Source organism: Ranitomeya imitator, chromosome 6 (genome assembly GCF_032444005.1).
Source record: "Ranitomeya imitator isolate aRanImi1 chromosome 6, aRanImi1.pri, whole genome shotgun sequence".
NCBI lineage: Eukaryota > Metazoa > Chordata > Amphibia > Anura > Dendrobatidae > Ranitomeya > Ranitomeya imitator.
This window is the reverse complement of record NC_091287.1, coordinates 132,185,218-132,212,480: the sequence shown is the minus strand read 5'-3', so window position 1 is coordinate 132,212,480 and position 27,263 is coordinate 132,185,218. Positions and strand designations below refer to the sequence as shown.

The following is a 27,263-nucleotide window of genomic DNA, read 5'->3' as shown; positions in this document are numbered from 1 at the left end:
TAAGCACATGAGCCAGGCATGGCATGTGTGAACTCGCCTCGCCTCAGAGCTGCCACCAGGTTGCGGCCATTGTCACACACGACCACGCCTGGCTGTAGGTTCAGCAGTGTCAGCTACAGATCTGCCTGCTCTTTCAGAGCTATCCACAACTCTTCAGCATTGTGCGGTTTGTCACCTAAGCATATCAGCTTCAGCACAGCCTGTTGGCACTTGGCTGAGGCAGTGCTGCAGTGCTTCCAACTTGTTGCTGATGTGCTACTTTCGGAGAAGGAGGTTGAAGAGGAGGAGGAGGAGGTGCAGGAGCTGTAGACTGTGGGGGCAACCCAGACTGATGTAGGGCCCGCAATCCTCGGAGTTGGAAGAACATGCACCATCCCAAGGTTCAACTGGGTCCTGACTTCAACTATGTTAACTCAGTGTGCTGTCAGCAAGATGTGCCATCCCTGCCCACAAGCACTTGTCCACGTGTCCGTGGTTAGGTGGACTTTCCCAGTAACAGCATTGTTAAGGTTGTGGTAATGTCATGGGACATGTGCTTGTGCAATGCCGGGACCGCACACTGGGAGAAATAGTGGTGGCTGGGGACCGAATAACTTGGGGCAGCTGCCACTATCAGGTTGCAGAAACTTCTATCTCCATGAGCCTAAAAGGCAACATTTCGAGCACAAGCAGACGAGAATTGTGTGAATTTAGTACTGTGGCCTGTGGGGCATTGGATGGTACTTATGCTTGCATTCCAATGACTGTGGTATGGACAACTGAAGTCTGTGCTGGGACAAGAACGTGGAGGGGCTCGATGATGGTGCTAGTTGAGTGTGGGTAACGACAGGTGCAGGGCAGGAAGTATCTTCGCATGCACCGTGGACAGGGGATTGGCTTTCACGCACAACAGTGGAAGGTGCAGTGGTGTTACCCGTAGACACTGTTCCTGGTGCCTGTGATTCAGCCCACAAAGTCCAGTGCTTTGCTGCCTTGTGCCTGATCATGCTGCTGGTGGTCAGGCTGGTAGTTTTGCTGCCCCTGCTGATGCGGGCATGGCAGATGGTGCAAATGGCCAGTTTGGGGTTATCGGCAGAGTCTTTAAAAAAACAACCAGACTCGGGAAGACCTTACAGTTGGACTGGCAACTTCTGTCAGGTTGGTATTGCTGGGAATGGTTGCCCGCCTTCTGTCTGCAGCCACCACACTGCTTCTTCCTGCCTGTTGGGGTGCTCCTCCCTCCCCCTGTGTGCTGCTGTCCTCGCTCTGCACGTCCTCCTGTCAGGTTGGGTCAGTTACTATATCATCCACCACCTCTTCTTCCACTTCCGCACCCTGGTCCTCCACTTCCACTTCTGGCAATTGTGTCTCATCATCATCCACCTCTTGTGACACGTGCCCACCGTCGCCTTTGTGTGCCCTTGGCTGCTCAAATATTTGGGCATTGCTACATGAAATCGTCTCTTGCCCTGCTTCAAGTGGACCGGGCGAGAGGCCCGAATAGATAAATGGAAAAGTGAACAACTCTTCAGACTGTCCAAGTGTTGGATCAGTTGTCTCAGGGCACTCAGCATGGTGGGAGGAAGGAGGATCAGGGTGAGGAATATGTGGTACAGACTTACGCTACTCAGACTTGACCATATGGAAGACAGGTTGATGGTGATGGTGACAAAGTAACTGGAAGTATTACCCGCCATCCAACCAACAACCTTTTCAACCTGCTCTGGCTTCAATAGTGGTGTGCAGTCTCATAGCAATTGGGACATAAAGGTCGAGTGATAAGATGTGGGTGTTATTGTGGCCCACTTTCAGCTTGCCCACGGCCTTCGAACTCTGCATGCACCATCACCATCACGTCCATTTCCCTGTCCTTCGCCACGCGCCTTGACATTTTTAAAAAAAGGTGAATGCAAGCCTCTAATCTAATGCCACACATTGTAGAGCACAAATAGACCAAGTGTCTAATGGAGATAACAGACTGTTCAATAAATATGTGGCCTGTATTTTTTTTTTTAACCCAAAAATAGTGTACAGAACAAGGGTAACAGACAGCAAATACAGTGGAATGTAGGCCTGAATTGCCACAATTTGTAGGCCACAAATAGATCAGGCGTCTGACAGCGATACTAGACTGTTCAATATGTAGAATGTATTTTTAATTTTTTTACCCCAAAATATTGTTTGGAGCTAGGCTAACACACAGCAAAAAAGGTGAATGGAAGCCTCAAAAGCACACTTTCTAGCCCACAGATAGATGAGGCGTGTCACAGAGATACCAGACCGTTCAATATGTGGCCTGTATTTTTTTATTTTTTACCCCAAAATAGTGTATAGACCTAGGGTAGCAGAAAGCAAATAAAGTGGAATGTAGGCCTGAAAAGCTACTCTTTGTAGAGCACAGATACACAAGGCGTCTGACGGAGATATTAGACTGTTTACTATGTGGCCTGTATTTTCTTATTTTTTACCCCAAAATAGTGTTAAGAGCTAGGGTAACACAGTAAAAAAAAAGGTGAATGGAAGCCTCAAAAGCACACTTTGTAGCCCACAGATACATGAGGCGTGTCACAGAGATACCAGACTGTTCAATATGTGGCCTGTATTTTTTTTTTTTTTACCCTAAAAGAGTGTATAGAACTAGGGTAACAGACAGCAAATACAGTGGACTGTAGGCCTGAATTGCCACAATTTATAGGCCACAAATAGATCAGATGTCTGACAGCGATACCAGACTGTTCAATATGTGGCCTGTATTTTTTAATTTTTTACCCCAAAATACTCTTTAGAGCTAGGGTAGCACACAGCAAAAAAAGGTGAATGGAAGCCTCAAAAGCACACTTTGTAGCCCATAGATAGATGAGGTGTGTCACAAAAAAGTGGAATGTAGGCCTGAAAAGCAATTATTTGTAGAGCACAGATGGACCAGGCATCTGACGGAGATAGCAGACTGTTCAATATGTAGCCTTTATTTTTTTAATTTTTACCCCCAAATAGTGTATAGACCTAGGGTAGCAGACAGCAAAAAAAGTGGAATGTAGGCCTGAAAAGCAACTATTTGTAGAGCACAGATAGACCAGGCGTCTGACGGACATAACAGACTGTTCAAAATATGGCCTGGAGTTTTTTTATATTTTTTTTTTTGACCCCAAAATACTGTATAGACCTAGGGTAATAGACAGCAAAACAGTGGAATATAGGCCAAAAATGCCACAATTTGAAGACCACAGATAGATCTGGCATCTGACAAATATAGAACACGGTTAAATATGTGGCCTGGATTTCTTTTGGCCCACCAAAATAAGTGGGCTATTGCACTAAAAAAATAAATTGTTGGAGTACTAAAATTGTAAAATATTTAGCACAATGATATGCGGTGCGTGTGGCATACAAAACACAGTGATAAATATGTGAACTGTAGCTAAATATTTTTTGTCCAGCTAAATATTTTTTGGTCAGCAAAATGGTGTCCAAAAATGTTGTAAGACACTCCAAAAAATACTACAGTACCACAAAAAAGGAATTTTCTGCACACTCAGATGTGATGCCTGGGACAGATAAAACCATTTTAAATTGCTCTATTGTAGTCGCTGTATTCTGCAGTGTGAACAAGCAAATAAATGTATAAAAAAGGGGGATCTGGATTGCTTTGTAGTAAAATTAGCAGGATTCAGGAGCGCAAAAAATATTATTCTTAGCCACAGATACCTGCAGCTAGGTATATATATGGTAATAGGCAGCTCCAGACAGTAATGGACCCTTTTGATGTATGCAGTAAGATCTATATACTCACATACTGTGCCTACAGGCCTTGTACTGATGTGGATATGCACACATAGACTCCCCTGCCTACCTAGTACTGCAATCTATATACTCCATAAATAGCCCTTAAAAGGACTGTTGGTTTAGCTGTATTTGTGTATTGAACAATAGTAGACCCACACTAAATAATAAACGCACAAATCTGACCCTATCTCAGCAGCAACTCTCCATACATTAGCTGAGTCCAGAGCTGAATGCGCTGAGCAGGGTGGAACCAGGTCTCTTAAGGACCTAATGATGCTGTGCGGCCTGTCAATGACTGTAATACCACAACAAAGATGGCTGCGGCATTGCAGTGCATGGCAGACAATCCCTGCATGTTGATTACCGCTCTAAAGACCGCTAAAAATGCGCGGTGCTCGCCGAGTACACGGAGTACAGTGATACTTGGGCAAATAACGAGTAGTGGTGAGCACGTACGCTCATCACTAGTATTTAACCCTCAAAACAAGTTGTCTCATTTATTATTATTATTTTGCTCATCCATAGAATATGGTTAGATTTTGGTGGTATATAACCATCCATCGAGTATTACATGTTCTTGGGTTTATTTCGATGGTACATAACCATTCAAAAAATTGTTCAAAAATGTATCGGTATTGCATTTCTAATCCATAGAGTATTACATGTTCTATGGTACATTTCTGTGGTACTTTTCTGTGGTGTACAACACTACAGAACAGCAGTGAGAACATTTTCTGGATTCAATTATTCATCCATACAGTTCTACATGCTTTCTGTTAAATGTTGGTGCCATATAAAACTCCCCAAAACACTGAAAACATTTTTGCTGATTCAATTTCTGATCCATACAGTTTTTTGTGCTTTCTGTTACATTTCTGTGTTATATAAAAATAAAAAGACCTTGAAATGTATATGGATTCAATGATTCATCCATACACTTTATTGTGGTTCTGGTTACATTTTGCTGGTATTTTAACCCCTTCCCGACATGCGCCATACATATACGGTGCTGCAGGAACTGCGTTCCCTCAAATCAATGTATATTTATCTCATGGTGATTGTGTGGGCTGATGCTGAGTGCTGCCATGATCATATACAGGTGTCAGCTCTATATGAGAGCTGACACCCTGCAGCAATGCCCATGATCAGTGTTAGCACTGATTCTCAGCAGTCAACTGATCAGAGATGCTTCCAGGGGTCTTCCCCATGCTGTTTTCCTTTTTTTCACCACTATTTCTATTTATTTCAAAATTTTCACTGTCTCCCAGACTTCTTTGTAGAGTCTGCCGAAAAAATGCTCTGATTTCCTGTTGACTCCTATTATATTCGTTACTTGAAACTAGCATTCAAGCATTAGGAATTGCTTGGTTCTAAAAATACAAAAGAAGAAAAGTTCCACAAGCTAGTTGTCAGGAGGACCCTAGCTGAATATATGTCAGCAACAAGTCAGTGGAGGAAGAGCCAGTCATTATTTGTCACCATCCAGGGCTCTAGGAAAGGGTTGAAGGTATCAAAGGGTACTCTAGTAAGATGGATTAGAGATGCCATTAGAGTAGCTTACTCCGCCAGCAATATTCCAGTTCCAGAGGGTATATGAGCTCATTCCATTACAGCTGGATCAACCTCTTGGGCAGAGAAGTTGTTTCCATTAACCAAATATTTAAAGCCGCTACTTGGTCCTCACATTAAACCTTTTTTAGACACTATAGATTATTATTATTATTATTTATTTACAGTATATAGCACCATTGATTCCATGGTGCTGTACATGAGAAGGGCTTGGATCTATCCTCCTCTTTTGACCTAACCTTTAGTATAAGGGTTCTACAAGTGGTGCTCCCTTCCTAAGGAGAATTGGTTTCTCACAAGTGGTGCTGTTGTGGGTGAAAGGAAAATACTAATTTACTTACCGTTAATCGTTTTTTCCAGAGCAGATGGCAACACTCTAATATTCACCCCTTTCAACTCAGTTTGGTATACACTATGGCATTAAGTGCATAGTTTATTTTTTATGATGAATGTACTTGTAATTGTCTAGGAGGACCTCTTACGTTCTGTAACCCAACTGATGCGGTGGAGAGGTACTGCATTTTTATTTCAGTAGGTTTCCTGTCCTTGATAGGCGGGTCCCTCTTTCAGGTAGTGGTGTCATGGGCTCTTTAAAAAGCGATTACTGGTAAGTAATTTCGTATTTTTATGCCTCCAATTCCAACATATTTTGCAGAGACTAAACTAAGAATATAAATTACTTATCACAGGTACCCAAATTACCAAATGACTGAGTATATATTTTGGAGTGTGGGTGGAAACTAGACAGAAAATCAAAGCAAGTGACTTTTAAAGTTCTGTACCCCCTGTTCATTTTTCTAAACATTCGGTTTAGTTTTGGAGTTCTCATTAATCTGTTATCTTATTGTAGTGTTGCAAAGACCATTTTTTCCTGCAGCTTTTAATAACTGGTTTGCTCATTCCTAAATAGAAGAAAACTTGAATAGTAATATCTTCAAGTGTAGCAAATATATTTTGTTTGTCATGTTCTCCAATTGTTGAGTTTGTCTATGAATATTTTAATAGAATCGGAGAGTAAAGCGTCTGCTGCAGGATGTGAATTATTTGTTTACAGATAATAGTATGCGGTGAATCTATGGCAGTCTAATTGCAGCAATTGTAGATAGCTGCATGCAGATAGAAAGCATAATGTATATGTCTCCAGCAATGTCCATATTCTATGCCTATAAACAAGAAGCTAGAGTGTTTTGTGCCGTTCCTAATGTACAACTTAATTCAATAAAATACATTTATTAGATGCAATTATATTTTAATAGAATAACATGAAGCACAAAACATAAATATTTATGGGAAATGCATAAGAAATGTAAACTACAGTATGATTTTCTAGCTTCCTATTGATGCCACTGGGAAGTGCTTTCTAAAGAGTTCTGCTTGTGGAACTTATTGATAAGCCCCGTGTAGTGGTGGTAAAAGACAGATGAAGCATTTTAGGAACTTAGTGGCGGTAGCAGACAGATCAGAGGTGGATACACCATTGATGCCACCTGCGCAACCACACATGAGCCCAAGAAGTAAGGAGGCCACTTCCTACTCCAATGGAAGATAAATTATACATTATGATGAATTATTGGACTTCAAAGGCCCCATATATTGTTCTTCCACAGGGACCCTTTTCTGTCTGCTAGTGAGACAGATGAAGTATTTTAGAGTCCAACTGGTGGTGGGAGACAGATGAAACTAGTGGTGGTGGCAGATATATGAAGTGGCATGTCAGGGACCTGATCTTTGATTTTCACAGTGCACAATCTTATAATAGGTTTATTTTTATTACATCTCTTATTTGATATTTTGTCTTCCAGGATGGCAAGTAATGCCAATGAAAGTACTGGTGATGGAGATGATGGAAATTATAATTTCAGCTTTAAAATGTTCACAAGTTGGGATTACTTAATAGGAAACCCAGAGACAGCAGATAACAAATTTGCATCCATAACTACCAGCTTTAAGGTAAATCCAGAATCCCATTACTCTTGATGCCTAGCGGCTGGATTACTTGACATCAATACAGAACATAATTCACTTTTCTTCATTAATGTAAATGAAGCTAACAATTCACCATTGCAATCAATGTTTATTGTCAGTTTCCCCATTATTCAGTTGAAATGTTGATGTAAACAGCAAAGTGATTAAGTCATCAGGGACTCCGTTTTAGAATACCATAGAGTAGAAGTTTACACATTTGAAATATAACCCTTTTCCGACGTTGGATGTAATAGTATGCCCACATCGAACTCCACCTGTTGGGTGCGGGCTCCAGCACTGAGCCCGCACCTTTCCGGGCACATGACAGCTGATCTATACAGAAGACATGTGCCGTAACAGCCACGGGTGGAATTGCGATCCACCTGAGGCTGTTAACTAGTTAAATGCTGATGACAACGGCAGTTAATTCGCTCTTACCGGAAGCGCGCCGTAAATGAAGACGCTACAGGTCTCGGAAAATGGCGCCCTTTTTTTTAACAAATTTTGGATTTTTTTTTTCACCACATAAATAAAAAAGAACTTATGCATGTTTGGTGTCTGTGAACTCATAATGATCTGGTGAATAATAATGGCAGGTCAGTTTTTGCATTTAGTGAACATGGTAGAAAACATTGTAAAAAAACAACAACTCTGGAATTGCACTTTAATTTGCGATTTAACCACACTTGGAATTTTTTTTCATATTTTCTAGTACATGATATGTTAAGACCAATGGTGTCTTTGAAAAGTACAACGTGTCATGCAAAAAACAAGACATCACATGGCCATATTGACAGAATATTTAAAAAGTTATGGCTCTGTGAAAAATAGGAGCAAAATTCAAAAACTGAAATACCCCTAGTCGTTAAATTGGTTTCTCTATGGAGTATAGCAACAATAATGGACACAATAAAGGTACCGTCACACTAGACGATATCGCTAGCGATCCGTGACGTTGCAGCGTCCTCGCTAGCGATATTGTCCAGTGTGACAGGCTGCAGCGATCAGGCCCCTGCTGTGCTGTCGCTGGTCGGGGAAGAAAGTCCAGAACTTTATTTGGTCGCTGGACTCCCCGCAGACATCGCTGAATCGGCGTGTGTGACACCGATTCAGCGATGTCTTCGCTGGTAACCAGGGTAAACATCGGGTAACTAAGCGCAGGGCCGCGCTTAGTAACCCGATGTTTACCCTGGTTACCATCCTAAAAGTAAAAAAAACAAACACTACATACTTACCTACAGCTGTCTGTCCTCCAGCGCTGTGCTCTGCACTCCTCCTGTACTGGCTGTGAGCGTCGGTCAGCCGGAAAGCAGAGCGGTGACGTCACCGCTCTGCTTTCCGGCCGCTGTGCTCACAGCCAGTACAGGAGGAGTGCAGAGCACAGCGCTGGAGGACAGACAGCTGTAGGTAAGTATGTAGTGTTTGTTTTTTTTTACTTTTAGGATGGTAACCAGGATAAACATCGGGTTACTAAGCGCGGCCCTGCGCTTAGTTACCCGATGTTTACCCTGGTTACCGGCATCGTTGGTCGCTGGAGAGCTGTCTGTGTGACAGCTCTCCAGCGACCAAACAGCGACGCTGCAGCGATCCGGATCGTTGTCGGTATCGCTGCAGCGTCGCTAAGTGTGACGGTACCTTAAGGCTTAATATTAATGGGATTGTCCACTATTTAGATACTGATAGTAAGGAAAAGTCATCAATAACAGTGAGGATCTGACACCTTGAATTTCCATTGATCAGCAGCACCGATCAAGTGTAAACAGTGTATAGAGCAGGAACAGCATGGCTCTGTATACTGCATGGGGGCCTTTCTCAGGCACTACTGTCCAGCTCCCACTGAAATAAATAGGAGCAGAGCTGTAGATAAAAGAGTGCGTTTACAAAGTTGCTACTGTGTGAAAGTGGTTCCAAAGTGGAATTGCTATGCTGGCTTACTAGATACTTTAGAATGGTACCGAATATCATAATTTTGGTTTACAAATAATTATAATTAATCACTTGTAGTTTTGCCACATTCAGTCTTTATTAGAGATGATCAAATTGATATGCTGTGAATCCTGAAATTCTCATGTTCTGGTAAATTCAAACAATTGGCAATTCAATTCACAAGGATTGCAAAACAATGAGAGAGCGGGCTCATGACATCAGACGTGGCCATGGAGTCTTCCCCATAGTGCCTTGCAGCTACCACATTGCATGGTCTAATGCAGCCAATCAGGGAGGTCTATCACTGTCACCATAAATGATGTGGCCAGGGAAAGCAGCAGCCATTTTTAGGATTGTACAGTTTTGGTAAAGGAAGTCAAAGTGCGCAGCTCATTACACATAAGGAAAAAAAATGCCTAAATTTGATTGTGGTGTGCTACTGCATTGATTAAACCCATAACAATGGAATATAAGTTCCAGTCTGTAAATAATGATAATAACACAAATATTTAAGAAATAGGGAGGTGCTGGACCTACATAGTCAAAGTGACAGTGAAATAATTGATTTGTGACATACTTCAATAGAGAACCTTCAGGAATAATTCCCCTTTTCCCATAAACTTTATTCCCCTTTTTCATCATCACTCTTTTACTGGATGCCCAGGGCCATGGACCGGGTCACTGCTGCTGTGACACATCCCTTTAAAAACCAGCCTGGTACCGAATATCCCCACGGCACTGGCGGGCGCTCCACGAGCAACCGGGATAAGCGCAGCCTTGAAATGATTGTTAAGAAAAGGCCATTCAAAAATTTGGGGGAGATTCACAAGGAGTGGGCTGCTGCTGGAGTCATTGCTTCAAGAGCCACCACACACAGACATATCCATGATATTGGCTATAAGTGTCGTATTCCTAGTGCCTAGCCACTCATGACCAATAGACAACACCAGAAGCGTCTTACCTGGGCCAAGGAGAAAAAGAACTGGACTGTTTCTCAGTGGTCCAAGGTGTTGTTTTCAGATGAAAGTAAATTTTGCATTTCATTTGGAAATCAAGGTCCCAACATCTGGAGGAAGACTGGAGAGGCCACAATCCAAGCTGTTTGAGGTCTAGTGTGAAGTTTCCACAGTCAGTGATGGTTTAGAGAGTCATGTCATCTGTTGGTGTAGGTCCACTGTGTTTTATCAAGACCAAAGTCAGCACAGCCATCTACCAGGAAATATTAGAGCGCTTCATGCTTCCCTCTGCTGTTAAGCTTTTGGGAGATCAAAAATTCATTCTCCAGCAGGACTTGGCACCTGTCCGCACTACCAAAAGTACCAATACCTGGTTTAAAAACAACAGTATCACTGTGCTTGATTGGCCAACAAGCTCGCCTGACATTAACCACATAGAGAATCTATGGGGTATTGTCAAGAGGAAGATGAGAGACACCATACCCGGCAATGCAGACGAACTGAAGGCTGCTATCAAAGCTACCTGGGCATCCATAACAATTCAGCAGTGTATTTAGTGAATTTGCTGAACATACATTTCAATAGGCCAACATTCCGGGTTTTAAAGTCACTTTTAAAGCTGATGTTATAACGTATTCTAATTTACTAAGATAATGACTTTTGGGTTTTCATTGGCTGTAAACCATAATCATCAACATTAACAGAAATAAACACTTGAAATAGATCACTCTGTAATGACTCTATATATTATACAAGTTTCACTTTTTGTATTGAAAAACTGAAATAAATTAACTTTTTGATGATATTCTAATTTAGTGAGAAGCACTTATAAGTAGCCTAAAAAGTCTGATAATGCTGTGTGTTGGTTACCATTTGATTTCTATTAGTCAAAAAGATTTAGGTCACCTGGACATTAATAATTCTGTGTTTGCGTTAAAAAGTTCAAAAGGAATACTATACATTACTAGGAGGCAGCTGAGTGTTTTACATATTTTTTTTCTGGGCAACAAGGGGCTTTTCAGTATTTAGATTAACAGCAAATTTAATTACCGTGAATTAAATTTTTTTTGAAAAATTCAGCAAAGCCGACGGATTAGAATTTCAAATAATCCATTCATCTCTTGACATTATTTAAATACTGAATTATGACTCTGTTTATACATGAGGCCTTATTGTACCTCATGAAACCTCCCATTTCATATATAAAGAGAAGACACATCTATCATTGCAGCTAAGATAGAAACTGGTGTAAAAAAGTCTGAATTTATTGCTCATGCGATAAGTCTGCCATAATTTATCATTTTCACTGCCACTCATGCAATTTTTCTAAAAAGTGGATGGAGATCAGCAAAAGACGGCAGTACTTTACTATAATTTATTTAAAAAATTGCAGAAACTATAGTTCAAATCGTATCTATATCTCTGGATCATGCACAGCATGCAATGCGCTTAATTTATTAAGATACATGAGTGCATGTAATGAATGAACCGCTTAATAAATCAGGCACATCTTAGACTAGCATGCTTTTTTATTAAGATCAGCATAACATATCACAGTCTTAAAGGAGTTTCTCGATATATACATTTTTTTCAGGTATGTATGTGCTTAATATACAAAAACAATGTCATACTCACTTTCCAGCACCCCTGCAGATCCTGACCAGTTTGTTCTAGAAGTCTACATCAACTCCAGAGCAATGCTTGCTTCGTTCAGAAATCAGAGGACTGCTACAGCCTGTGATTGGCTGCAGTAATTAGTTAACCACATGAGTACATCAGCAGAGCTTTCTCTGATGACATGCCTCTAATCATCTGAGTTGACCACCTTGATTTCTGATTTCAGTATGCATGGCTTTCGGAGCTGGTGCATATCTCTGAAGTAGCCTGCACTGGATCCACAGGGGTGCAGAAAGGTGAACATGCCACCATTTCTTATTTTAAGGGCATAGATGACTGATAAATTTTTATACATCTACACCAAGGGAAATAAGTATTTGATCCATTGCTGATTTTGTAAGTTTGCCCACAAACAAAGACATTAACAGTCTATAATTTTAAGGGAAGGATCATTTTAACATTGAGAGATAGAATATCAAAAATAAAATCCAGAAAATCACATACTATAAATTATGTAAATGTATTTGTACTTTGCAGTGAGAAATACGTATTTGATCCCTCTGTCAAACAAGACTTAATACATGATGGCAAAACCCTTGTTGGCAAGCACACCAGTCAGACATTTTTTGTAGTTGATGATGAGGTTTGCGCACATGTCAGGAGGAATTTTGGTCCACTCCTCTTTGCAGATCATCTCTAAAACATTAGGATTTTGAGGCTGTCACTTGGCAATGCGGAGCTTCAATTCCCTCCATAAGTTTTCTATGGGATTAAGGTCTGGAGACTGGCTAAGCAACTCCATGACCTTAATGTGCTTCTTTTTGACACACTCCTTTGTTGCCTTGACTGTATGTTGTGGGTCATTGTCATGCTGGAAGACCCATCCACAACCTGGGAAGACCTCTGGAGCATGGGAAAATGCCAGTTCATTTTCCCACGTTCAAGAGTTCACCACCTGTCAAGCTGTAATTCAGCGCAGCATCAGTGACATCACCGCTAGTCACTGGTACTGCCACCGGCAGCTTCTCATTCATTCATCAGTGGTTTACAGCCGAGATGGTCATATTAGCACCGCTCCCGGTTGTTTACTATATATCCCCTAGATATGGATTACGGCGTGGGACTGAACGCTGGACAGGTATGGTACATTGTTAAAGTAAAAAAGGGGAGAAGCAAGCGCTGCTTATGGTCAGAACACAAAGCATAAAGTGCACATGCACATATTGATTTCTAACTGTATTTAAAAAATGAGGCATTTAGCAAACAATTGATCAATTCTTTGAGCCACCCCACCACGTTACAGCATTCTCATAATGCTCATATTCGCTGTGCCATTACGGCCTCTAAAAAGCAAGACCACATTAAATGCAACTGTACCTGAAGCATTTCTGAATCACTCCCATGGCACCAGAGAGAGCAGCACAGATAAAGGTCGACCAGGCCTGGACATAGACATTTAAGGTACAACCTCCACACTGCCTAACCAGCACCACAGATGAAGGGTGAGGCTTGAGAAAGGTCCACACCCTGGACTGAAACGTCGCACATAGGCCAATAAATCACCCTTATTTTTTCTATTGAAGTGCTGCCCTCATTTTTCTGGACAATAGCATGAGGTTTGGTATATACCTGGAAGGATTTTTTGCACCCTTTGTCTTCTTTTGCTGCTGCTTTTTGTTTTCTTTTTCTAGATTTATGTATGTATATAGCAGCCACATAGTATGTAGCACAGGCCACGTAGTATATAGGAGACATGTAGTATATAGCAGACAAATACTATGTGGCCTGTGCTATATACTATGTGGCTGCTATATACATACATATTGTAGAATACCCGATGCGTTAATACAGGCCACGCAATACATAACAGTGGCCACAGAGTATATAACACAGCCACGTACTATATAACACAGCCAATGCAGTATATAGCAGCCATGCAGTATATTACACAGGCGACGTAGTATATAACACAGGCCACGCAGTATATAACACTGGCCATGTAATATATAGCACAGCCCATGCAGTATATAGCAGCCACGTAGTATATAACACTGCCCACACAGTATATAGCAGCCACGTAGTATATAACACTGCCCACGCAGTATATAACAGTGGCCATGTAATATATAGCACAGCCCACACAGTATATAGCACAGCCCACTGAGTATATCACGGAGCCCACATAGTATATAACACTGCCTATGTAGTATATAGCAGCCACGCAGTATCTAACGTAGCCCACGTAGTATACAGCAGTGTGGGCACCATATCCCTGTTAAAAAATAATTAAAATAAAAAATAGTTATATACTAACCCATGGGATCCGGCGAAGCTCCAACGATACGCGCACGGCTGCCACCATCTTCCATTCCCAGGATGCATTGCGAAATTACCCAGATGACTTAGCGGTCTCGCGATACCACTAAGTCTTCTGGGTAATTTCGCAATGCATCGCAAGGAATGGAAGATGGCAGCAGGCGCGAGCGGCTCGGCGGACTACGGAGGGTGAGAATAGCAGTTTTTTGTTTTTTTATTATTTTTAACAGTACATTTTTTGCTATTGATGCCGCATAGGCAACATCAATAGTAAAAAGTTGGGGACACACAGGGTTAATAGCAGCCATTATGGAGTGCGTTACACCACAGCATAATGCGGTCTGTTACCGCTGGCATTAACCCTGTGTGAGCGGTGACTGGAGAGGAGTATGCGGGCGCCGAGCACTGACTGCGGGGAGTAAGGAACGGCCATTTTCTTCCGGACTGTGCCCGTCGCTGATTGGTCGTGGCTGTTTTGCCGTGACCAATCAGTGACTTGGATTTCTATGACAGACAGAGGCCGCGACCAATGAATATCCGTGACGGGAAGACAGACAGACAGAAAGACGGAAGTGACCCTTAGACAATTATATATAGAGATATACTAGATTGTGGCCCGATTCTAATGCATCGGGTATTCTAGAATATGCATGTCCCCGTAGTATATGGACAATGATGATTCCAGAATTCATGGCAGACTGTGCCCGTCGCTGATTGGTCGAGGCAACCTTTATGCCATCATCGTCGCCATGGCAACCATTATGACATCTACGTCGATACTGTGCCTGTCGCTGATTGGTCGAGGCGAATTTGCGGCAGACGGTGCCTGTCGCTGATTGGTCGAGGCAACCTTTATGACATCATCGTCGCCATGCTGTGCCCGTCGCTGATTGGTCGAGGCCTGGTGGCCTCGACCAGTCAGAGACGCGGGATTTCCAGGACAGACAGACAGACAGAAAAACTCTTAGGCAATTATATATATAGATATATATATATAGATATATACCTACTAGATTGTGGCCCGATTCTAACGCATCGGGTATTCTAGAATATGCATGTCCCCGTAGTATATGGACAATGATGATTCCAGAATTCGCGGCAGACTGTGCCCGTCGCTGATTGGTCGAGGCAACCTTTATGCCATCATCGTTGCCATGGCAACCATTATGACATCTACGTCGATACTGTGCCCGTTGCTGATTGGTCGAGGCCTGGAGGCCTCGACCAATCAGAGACGCGGGATGTCTACGTCCTTTATGACGTCATCGTTGCTGTGCCCGTCACTGATTGGTCGAGGCCTGGCGGCCTGGTGGCCTCGACCAATCAGAGACGTGGGATTTCCAGGACAGACAGACAGACAGATGGAAAAACCCTTAGACAATTATATATATAGATTCTAGGTGTATGTGTCTATTATATCTATTCTATTCTAACCCCTGTCAGTGTGATTTTACTGTATGCGCACAGGAATTGACGGCTTTTCTTCTATCTATCTATCTATCATCTATATATCTATCAATTATATATATATATGTGTGTGTTTTGACTAATTTTTCCTTTGAGAACGATGTGTAAATGACATACTGTAGATGACTGCTGTATGTACAAGCTCATGTTAAAATCGCATTGCAATGAGATAGCAATCGCAATGCACTCGGATGTAAATCGGATTCTAGTTGTGAAAATCGCATTGTACCCACATTGTACTTGTATGACACTCGCATGACAGTCGCATAGCACTCATCCGTTTTTTAGGTCCGGAAATTGATTGGACCGTTTTTTTCTCGCAAGTAGTTATGAGCCCTTAGCCCTTAGATGTATTTACCCATAATTAGTGTCCTGTCCTGGAGTTGGTTCTGTTCCCCAACGTACGTTTCACATTCGTTGCTTCTTCAGGGGGCATCCTCTGAAGGCATATGCGTTTTTTCTGCTTATCTGCAGAGCGTTTTCTGATGATCTAGTGGTAACCCATTGAAACACATATATATAATTGTTTCACAGCATTTCATACAAAATTGGACACACATTAACCTGTCCTGCCCTTTCTTTTTTCCCCCTTGTTTTACCTTAGGTCATAGTCACAGAGACCTATATGTATCCATTGCATGACTTTTTTATATATTTTTTGTAATACTCATCAAATACTTATTTCCCCTACTCCTTTTTTTCTGTCTGATTCTATAAAAACTGATTAAAAAAATACAACCCATTTAATTGCAAAAAGCGATATTTTGAAGAGCGCTAGGGCTTGGATCCACAGAGTGTTAATGTCACTTTTCTTTGACCTGTTAATATCACTTTTCAATAACCTATTTCTTTTGGTGACATAATTTAGAAATCTTGCTACTTTTAAATATTCTTTTTAAAGCAGAGTAAATTATTATACTATTCAACTAAGATGATGATTTTATCCAATCAATGTGTGGAATCCTTTTATAGGGATATTTTTTCTTGAGCTTTGTTGACATGGCATATGCTTGTTCATTTTCTCTGCAAGAGCTAATGACATTCTGTACTTTGTATTCTTTCCTTTAGGAATCTATTGTAGATGAAGAGGAAAGCCATAAGGATGAAAACATTCATCTTACTAGATTCCTCCGGGTCTTGGCCAATGTAATGATAATATGCTGCCTGTGCGGGAGTGGTTATCTTATCTACTTTGTTGTTAAGCGCTCACAGACATTTTCCAAGATGCAGAATGTCGGCTGGTATGAAAGAAATGAGGTAAAAAGAAATGAGGATTTGTACAAAAAGCTTGACTGATTATCATATAAAGTCTCCATTATTTGTGTTTAATGTTAATTCTTACAGAAAGAGAATTGCTACAAGAGAAGCATGGTACACATTGAGGCAAACTACTACCTCCAGCCACTTTTTGGAGGAGTTCACTGCATATAAAATTACTAGCTATTGAACCCGTTCTACGCCCGGGTGGCGAGCATTTATATTGGTATATTGTCTCCATCCTGGTATGTGCTGCTCCATCCTGCGTCCCCATCCTGTCATGCGCTGCTCCATCCTGCGTTCCCCTTCCTGTCATGCGCTGCTCCCATCCTGCGTCCCCATCCTGTCATGTGCTGCTCCATCCTGCGTCCCCATCCTGTCATGCGCTGCTCCCATCCTGCGTCCCCATCCTGTCATGTGCTGCTCCATCCTGCGTCCCCATCCTGTCATGCGCTGCTCCATCCTGCGTCCCCATCCTGTCATGCGCTGCTCCATCCTGCGTCCCCATCATGTCATGCGCTGCTCCCATCCTGCGTCCCCATCCTGTCATGCGCTGCTCCATCATGCGTCCCCATCCTTATGTGCTGCTCCATCCTGCGTCCCCATCCTGTCATGTGCTGCTCCATCCTGCGTCCCCATCCTGTCATGTGCTGCTCCATCCTGCGTCCCCTCCTTATGTGCTGCTCCATCCTGCGTCCCCATCCTTATGTGCTGCTCCATCCTGCGTCCCCATCCTTATGTGCTGCTCCATCCTGCGTCCCCATCCTTATGTGCTGCTCCATCCTGCGTCCCCATCCTTATGTGCTGCTCCATCCCGCGTTCCCATCCTTATGTGCTGCTCCATCCCGCGTCCCCATCCTTATGTGCTGCTCCATCCCGCGTCCCCATCCTGTCATGTGCTGCTCCATCCCGCGTCCCCATCCTTTCATGTGCTGCTGCATCCCGCGTCCCCATCCTTATGTGCTGCTCCATCCCGCGTCCCCATCCTTATGTGCTGCTCCATCCCGCGTCCCCATCCTTATGTGCTGCTCCATCCCATGTCCCCATCCTTATGTGCTGCTCCATCCTGCGTCCCCATCCTGTCATGTGCTGCTCCATCCTGCGTCCCCATCCTGTCATGTGCTGCTCCATCCTGCGTCCCCATCCTGTCATGTGCTGCTCCATCCCGCGTCCCCATCCTTATGTGCTGCTCCATCCCGCGTCCCCATCCTTATGTGCTGCTCCATCCCGCGTCCCCATCCTTATGTGCTGCTCCATCCCGCGTCCCCATCCTTATGTGCTGCTCCATCCCGTGTCCCCATCCTTATGTGCTGCTCCATCCCGCGTCCCCATCCTTATGTGCTGCTCCATCCCACGTCCCCATCCTTATGTGCTGCTCCATCCCGCGTCCCCATCCTTATGTGCTGCTCCATCCCGCGTCCCCATCCTTATGTGCTGCTCCATCCCGCGTCCCCATCCTTATGTGCTGCTCCATCCCGTGTCCCCATCCTTATGTGCTGCTCCATCCCGCGTCCCCATCCTTATGTGCTGCTCCATCCTGCGTCCCCATCCTGTCATGTGCTGCTCCATCCCGTGTCCCCATCCTTATGTGCTGCTCCATCCTGCGTCTCCATCCCGTGTCCCCATCCTTATGTGCTGCTCCATCCTGCGTCCCCATCCTGCTGCTCCATCCCGTGTCCCCATCCTTATGTGCTGCTCTATCCCGTGTCCCCATCCTTATGTGCTGCTCCATCCTGCGTCCCCATCCTGCTGCTCCATCCCGTGTCCCCATCCTTATGTGCTGCTCCATCCTGCGTCCCCATCCTGCTGCTCCATCCCGTGTCCCCATCCTTATGTGCTGCTCCATCCCGTGTCCCCATCCTTATGTGCTGCTCCATCCTGCGTCCCCATCCTTATGTGCTGCTCCATCCTGCGTCCCCATCCTTATGTGCTGCTCTATCCCGTGTCCCCATCCTTATGTGCTGCTCCATCCTGCGTCCCCATCCTGCTGCTCCATCCTGCGTCCCCATCCTGCTGCTCCATCCTGTGTCCCCATCCTGCTGCTCCATCCTGCTGCTCCATCCTGCTGCTCCATCCTGCGTCCCCATCCTGCGTCCCCATCCTGCTGCTCCATCCTGCGTCCCCATCCTTATGTGCTGCTCCATCCTGCGTCCCCATACTGCCTCTGACCCGCTCGGCGCCGAGTGCTGGGGGGCCTTAGCAGGCGGGGACACCGGCGCGCTGTGGGGGTCAGGTGCCGGTATCGCCGCCAGCTCAGGCCCCCCAGCACTTACTATATTCACCTGTCCCCGTTCCATCGCTGAGCGGCGCCATCTTCCCGGTCTCCTCGGCCTGTGACTTTTCAGTCAGAGGGCGGCGCCGGCGCGCATGCGCGTCATCGCGCCCTCTGAACTGAAGGCCACAGGCCGAGGAGACCGGGAAGATGGCGCCGCTCAGCGATGGAACGGGGACAGGTGAATATGTCCGATACTCACCCTCCTGGCGGTCCCTGCTTCTGCGGGGGAGATTGCGGTGTGTGTTCAGTGTGAACGCACACCGCGATCTCCCGGGAGCGTCGCTCTGTGAGGCCCAGACTGCGCCGGCGCTTGCGCTTGTGCAGTCTATCGAGGCTTCGGACAGAGTGACGCTCCCAGCGTTATATTATAGATACAGCTACAATGGAGTTCAATAACAGCTGTGTAAATTTATATGCAATTACTATCCTCCCCAGTGGTGACTGCATGCACCCAAGATTATATTATGCAATTAACTTTTACAGAATGTTTCCTTTATAAACAGAATGCAGAATGTCATCTTGGAATTAAAAGACTTATCTAACTTGAATAATGTCATAAAAATGCAACTTATCATGCAAACAAACAAGATTTTGTCCAGATGAAATGTTGGAAAAGTTAGAAAAAAGTTACGGTCTGGCGATAAAAGTACATAGTTACATAATTGGATAGGTTGAAAAAAGACCTAGGTCAATCAAGTTTAACCTTTCTCCACCAATTGTACATTTTGTCACTAATTTAGCTATAAACCACAATGTTACGTGTATCGAGGAAATCATCCAGCCCTTTTTTAAAAGCTTCCATCGTTTCTGTCATTACTACCTCTTGTGGTCGGCATTCCACAGTCTGAATGCTCTAACTGTAAAGAATCCTTTCCTATTTAGCTGCCAGAATCGCCTTTCTTCCACCCATAACGAGTGCCCCCGGGTCCTTAGTATGGTCTTTGGAAGGAATAAGGCATGTGCAAGTCCTTTGTACCGACCACACATATATTTATACATGTAAATGAGATCTCCTCTGGGGCGTCATTTTTAAAATATAAGCAAGCTCAACTTTTCCAATCTCTCATCATATGAGAAGCCTTCCATCCACTGTAATAATCTAGTTGCATGCAATTGCACTGACTCTAACTTCTGAATATCCTTTTTAAAATGTGGAGTTCAAAACTGGATCCCATACTGTAGATGTGGCATGACCAGTGATTTATAAAGGGGTAACAATAACCAGAATACCCAAGTCCTTCACCTGTTCTGTAGTCCCAAATATACTCCCATTTAATGTATATGCAGCAATAGGATTACTCCATCCTAGGTGCATTACTCTACTTTTATCAACATTAAACCCCATTTGCCAAGTAGGTTAAAAAAAACAAATCAAAAGAGATTCACTGTGCTCACAAAAATTAGGGTGTGTTTATCAATATTGGGTGAAACAAGCAAAGTTCAATGTAGGGATTCGATAGAAATAAATAAATGCGCCAATGATACACAATCTATGCACTTAATTCTATAGCCAGGTTTGAAAAACTGGTGCCAAGTTAAGATTTCTGCAGGTGCAGGATGACCGGAGTTTTGGGAGCATCCCCCCGTTTAACGTATGGTCGTGGGTGCACGGGACCGCAGGCGGTGATGGTGCGTCGTAGCAGAGGGTAGTGGCGGTCTCCGGCCAGAAGCACCGTCGCTGTGAAGCTGACACTGCCGGAGAGCCGGAGAGTGTGGCGTCACGTGTCAGGAAAGGACGGATGCGTGTGAGGGTCAATTCCAACCAATGCGTTTCGAGGGACCCAGTCTCTCTTCATCAGGATTACAGATACCGCCCCCATAACCGTTCTTATAAAGCTCTGGCAAGAAATCTTATTATATAAGATATGTAAAGCTGGCAGAAGTAAATGAATAAATGAACAGATAAGTAAATATATGGGTTCTTAAATTGTATTGCATGTGGTGTTTAACTGAAATAGTTAAAATAACCTTTATTAATTCAAAATTTAAAATAAAAATAGAAAAAATGGATAAAAATAATCATTAATAATTAAATTTAAACGAGAAAACCCGAGCTGTGGTGGAAAAAAATAAAGAGAACAAAGGCATATGATAAATATAATAAAGTGTAAAAATATAGAATAAATATTGAATTAAAATACACTGTGTGCACAATTATTAGGCAAGTTGTATTTTGATCACATGATACTTTTTATACATGTTGTCCTACTCCAAGCTGTTCAGACTTGAGAGCCAGCTACCAATTAAGTAAATCAGGTGATGTGCATCTCTGTAGTGAGGAGGGGTTTTGTCAAATGACATCAAAACCCTATATAAGGTGTGCTTAATTATTAGGCAACTTCCTTTCCTTTGGCAAAATGGGTCAGAAGAGAGACATGATTTTGATGCATGACAATGCTCCATCACATGCCTCCAACTGCTCCACAGCGTGGCTGGCCAGTAAAGGTCTCAAAGAAGGAAAAATAATGACATGGCCCCCTTGTTCACCTGATCTGAACCCCATAGAGAACCTGTGGTCCCTCATAAAATGTGAGATCTACAGGGAGGGAAAACAGTCCACCTCTCGGAACAGTGTCTGGGAGGCTGTGGTGGCTGCTGCACGCAATGTTCATCATAAACAGATCAAGCAACTGACAGAATCTATGGATGGAAGGCTGTTGAGTGTCATCATAAAGAAAGGTGGCTATATTGGTCACTCTTTTTTTTGTTTTGTTTTTGCATGTCAGAAATGTTTATTTCTAAATTTTGTGCAGTTCTATTGGTTTACCTGGTGAAAATAAACAAGTGAGATGGGAATATATTTGGTTTTTATTAAGTTGCCTAATAATTCTGCACAGCAATAGTTACCTGCACAAACAGATATCCTCCTAAGATAGCCAAATCTAAAAAAAACCCACTCCAACTTCCAAAAATATTAAGCTTTGATATTTATGAGTCTTTTGGGTTGATTGAGACCATAGTTGTTGATCAATAATACAAATAATCCTCTTAAATACAACTTGCCTAATAACTCTGCACACAGTGTATATACTGTTTAGGAATAAATAGAATATCAACAGTAATTAAAATGCATAAGTATGTAGCGGTTGGCGCAGAGGCGGCAATATTAGGGGGGGGGGGGAAATGCAGCTGCAAAACAGGACAAAAACCACAAATGTAATTAAAATAGGAATGTATAATTATTAAAACAGATATAAAATATAAATATAAATACATATATAAAATATAATATAATATACATATAGATATATATATAGATATATGTATACAACCCTAATAATTATCCATAGTACTTATACATAAAATTCATAAAAATTAAGAAAGAGTTTAATAAATAAGTTATAAATATATAGCAATGGTAAGCACGCTAATGAATTATAACCCAATTAGAAGGCATATAATTCCATTTCGTGATTAAGGCGTTTGGGGGCCATGCTGTCCAGAAGGAAGATCCATCTAGTTTCAACTCTGGACATTTGTTTTAAAAAATCCCCACCTCTGAAGTTGGGACTAACAATTTCTATGCCACAAAAGGTTTTTCTCTGACAAGACCGGTTATGAGTATTCAAACAATGGTGTGGCCTTTAAAGCCTTTGTTAATATTGTCTAAATGTTCTTTGAATCAATCTGTGGGCCGTTTCTTTGTTTTGCCCACAGTTTAGTTAGATTGGAATCGGTAAAGGTAGTCTGAATTTCTTTTTTTATAGATGTACGTATACAGCATGAACACCTACCACATGGTTTGAAACCCCTTTTGGCTGTTAAAAAATGGTTGACTAGAGGTGCCATTGGAGGATAAATGGAGAATGTGGCCTAAATTGTTGGCTTTTCTGTATACGAATTTAGGATGAGGGGGTAGAAGATCTTCTATATACTTGTGTCTCTGGAGTAAAGGCCAATATTTTCTAATTTGATTAAACTTTCCACAGCCTGAATAGTATTGTGTTATGAATGGTAACATAAATTTGTTGTTGATGGTCGGGCAGGTTAATTTTAGGAATAGCTTTATGGATAAGACCATTTCTAGAAGTGTTTTTGATGGCAAGCCGTGTTTTTTCCAAGGCAGGTAGCGAGTACCCCTTTTGCACTAATTGATTCGTAAGATATTTAGATTCATTATCAGATTCGTCAATTCTACTACAGTTGCGTCCAATTCGGGTATATTGACCTTTGGGTACATTTGTGAGCAATATTGGCAAGGGACAACTATTCAGATGTATAAAGCTGTTAGAATCGACATCTTTTCTATAACACTTGGTAACTAGGTTGTTTCCTTCCGAAAAAATGGTAAGGTCTAAAAAATTTATACTTTTTTGGCTTGTTTATTAAACTCTTTCTTAATTTTTATGAATTCCATGTATAAGTACTATGGATAATTTTTAGGGTTGTTTACATATATATATATTTTATATTAGATTTTTTATATGTATTTATATATATATTTAGATTTTATATCCATTTTAATGATTATATATTCCTATTTTAATTACTGTTTATATTCTATTTATTCCTAAACAGTATATATTTAAATTTAATATTTTTTCTATATTTTTACATTTTATTATATTTATCTTATGCATTTGCCCTCTCTTGTTTTTTCCACCACAGCTAGGGTTTTCTCGTTTAAATTTAATTATTAATGATTATTTGTATCCATTTTTTCTATTTTTATTTTAAATTAATAAAGGTTATTTTAACTATTTCAGTTAAACACCACATGCAATACAATTTAAGAACCCATATATTTACTTAGCTATTCATTTATTCATTTACTTCAGCCAGCTTTACATATTCTATACAATAAGATTTTTTCCCATTGTACCACATGGTTGGAATTGACCCTCACACACACCCGTCCTTTCCTGACATGTGACGTCACACTCTCCGGCTCTCCAGCAGTATCAACTTCACAGTGGCAGTGCTTCTGGCCGGAGCCCGCCGCTACCCTCTGCTATTATGCACCATCACCGCCTGACGTCCCATGCACCCACAACCGTAAGTTAAGCGGGAGGATGCTCCCCAAAACTCCAGTCATCCTGCACCTGCAGAAATCTTAACTTGACACCAGTTTTTCAAACCTGGCTATAGAAGTAAGTGCATACACTGTGTATCATTAGCACATTTATTTATTTCTGTCGAAGCCCTACATTGAACTTCGCTGGTTTCACCCAATATTGATCAACACACCCTAATTATTTTAAGGGCAGTGAATCTCTTTTGGTTTGTTTTTTTAAGGTACTAGAAGGATTTGCACAGAGCCTGCGTCTTTCACTTGCAGCTACAAACTTCACTTTACCCAGGAGTGCCAGTGTGTATATTTTTTACTATCTCATTTGCCAAGTGTTTACCCATTCAGACATCTTATCCAGATCATTTTGCAACATTGTAATGCCAAGGTCAGATTTTAATATCCTACATAGTTTGGTGTCATCAACAAAGACTGACACTTTAATCTCAATCCCATCTACAAGGTCATTAATGAAAAGGTTAAAAAGAATTGGTCCTAGCACAGATTCCTGTGGTACCCCACTGCTGACTATACCCCATTTAGAGAACGTACCATTTATGATGACTCTGTTTTCTGCCATTTAGCCAATTCCTTGCCCATCTGCATATAGTTTCCCACAGTCCTTGCTTCTCTAGCTTCAGTATAAGGCTGTTACATGGTACAGTATCAAATGCCTTTGCAAAGTCCAGAAAAATCACTTCAGCCACATTAACAACATCCAGATTTGCTCATACCTCCTCATAGAAACCCAACACGTTGGTTAGACATGAATTAGCTTTCATGAATCTGTGCTGTTGCCATTTATTATATTATTCTCTGCAATATATCTCTGCAGGGCATCTGTTATGATGCCCTCAAAACTTTTCACCCTACTGATGTCAGACTTCCTGGATGGTAGTTACCTAGATACACCTTCTTACCTTTCCTAATTATCGGTATCACATCAGCCATCCTCCAATCCTGTAGCACCACCCCTGTTACAAAAGAGTCTGAGAATATATGATATTCAGCGGTCTGTCAATTACGGAGCTCAATTCCGTTAGTATCCATGGATGAATGCCATCTTAGCTGGGAGATTTGTTAATGTTTAATTTGCTCAGATGCGGAGTACTTCTTTTTGTGTTAAAGTAGTCACTGAATAACAGCGATCGCAAAAACAGTCAACTTTACAATTAATTTCTCTCTACTCTCTGATATGCTAAATAATATCAGATGAGAGAAATGGGGTCCCTTGAGCACCCTCGGTACCTCCGCCATCCCTGGACCCTCCTGCTCTACCCCCAGCCCTCCTCATCATCTTCTTGGAAAAAAAATGGTGGGCGCATGCTGAGGTCTGCTGGTTGGCGCCCGGCAACAAAAGGGAATTTTTCCTATTGGTTCCTTTTGATCACTGTGATAGACCCTATCACAGTTATCAAAAGAAAAAAAATAGTAAATCCAATCTCCCTTTGTCACCCCTTAGATAGATAAAAATTATAAAATAAAATTGTTTCAATTTTTTCCTTTCTTTTCAGTTAGGGTTGGGATTAGGATTAGTGTCAGGGTTGAAGTTAGAGTTAGGGTATATTTCCAGTTACTGCCGAAACGGACATGCGGCGCGTCTTTTATAACGCATCATGTCCTTACAATGTTGAAACAACGCAAGGACAACGCAGGTGCGCAGGTGACCTGCCAGTGACCCCAGGTGCAGTTTTGGTCAGGATTTTACCTGAGTAAAGTCCTGACCAAATCCTGATGCAATCCTGAATGTGGAAACATACCCTTACGGTTAGAGTTAGGGTTAGGCTTGGGTTAGAGTTAGGGTTAGAGTTAGGGTTAGGGTTGGGGTTAGAGTTAGGGCTGGGGTTAGGCTTACAGTTGGAGTTAGGGTTGTTTATGGGTTAAGGTTGTGCTTAGGGTTGTGTTAGGGTTAGGGTTGTGTTAGGGTTGGGGTTAGATTTGGCTGTTCTTCAAAAGTAAAAAAAAATTATGACAATATGATGGCTAGTACTGAGCACAAGTACTCATTACTTGAGTTTGCATAGGTTGCTAGGGTATACACAGAATATCGTGGATCCCAGCATGTATTTTTTGGTGTCTAACAGCTGCGAAACATGCTGGGCAGGGATGCAAGCATGACACTTGAGCATCCGCAATAGTAGGTGCATACCCAAGCACCCAATGCAAATGTTTGCCAAATTGCAGTTTTTTCATAAATAAATGCAAGTAATATCGAAGAAAATGTTACCACTTTCATGAAGTACATAATGTCACGATAAAACAGTCTCAAAATCAGTGGGATACGTTGAAGTGTTCCAGAGTTATTATAACCACATTTAGTGACACTGGTCAGAATTGTAAAATATGGCTTTGTCATTAAGGTCAAAATTGGCTCAGTCAATAAGGGGTTAAAGGGCCATTACCATCTGTTTTATTGATGTTGATGGATACTTGTTTATCTGTAGATAACTTTGCTAGCTTCATTTCTTTTTAAGATTTCTTATTTAGATCTTTATACTCCTGAAATGCTATTTCAGTGTTGTCGGCCTTCAGGATTTTGAATGCCCTTTGTTTTTGTCTTATTAAACTTTGTACTGTCTTATTTATCCATAATGGAATCTTTTTATTCCTTGACATTTTGTTACCAGAGGGTATAGGATTTCTGCAGGATTCTAGTAGCATTTCCTTAAACATGCCTCATTTATGTTTGGTATCCCCAGTTACCGTAACATGGTATTAGGAGTCAAGTTCCCGCCACTGCACAGGGGGAATCTCGAGCCATGTCTGCTGTGGCCTCTCATTCTGCATCAGCCACAGTGGAGCCTGCTCAGTGGACACATCGGTCCCAGCATCTCGCTCAGTCTGATTGTGTGCAAAGGGTTACTGCTGCCTTTCCAGGCTCTGCCATTGTAGCCTGTACTGATCAGCAGCGAGCAGACGCCTCTGGGACAAAGTCCTGCTTTTCCCCTTCTGAGCATGCTGAAAGAAAGACCTCTCAGTGGAGGTCTGGGGTCACATGCTCAGGTACTGCAGTAGCTCCTATTGGTCTTCTAGGAAGGTCCTGAACTTGCTACAGCTATAAAAGGTTTGCATGGCCACACAGTCATGTGCTAGTATACACTTGTTTAAGTGTAAGTGTTGGGAGTGGAATTCGCTCTTTAAATAT

At 42.3% G+C, this 27,263-nt stretch overlaps 1 protein-coding gene across 1 annotated transcript in view; it reads left to right on the top strand.

Annotated features, from left to right (window-relative positions):
* Window positions 1-27,263, top strand: part of LOC138643323 (transmembrane channel-like protein 2) — a 230,008-nt gene that overhangs the window by 70,066 nt on the left and 132,679 nt on the right. The window contains exons 8-9 of the mRNA XM_069732252.1: window positions 7,134-7,281; window positions 16,647-16,835. Of these exons, the coding sequence (XP_069588353.1) occupies window positions 7,134-7,281; window positions 16,647-16,835 (337 nt within the window). The remainder of the gene's footprint in view (window positions 1-7,133; window positions 7,282-16,646; window positions 16,836-27,263) is intronic.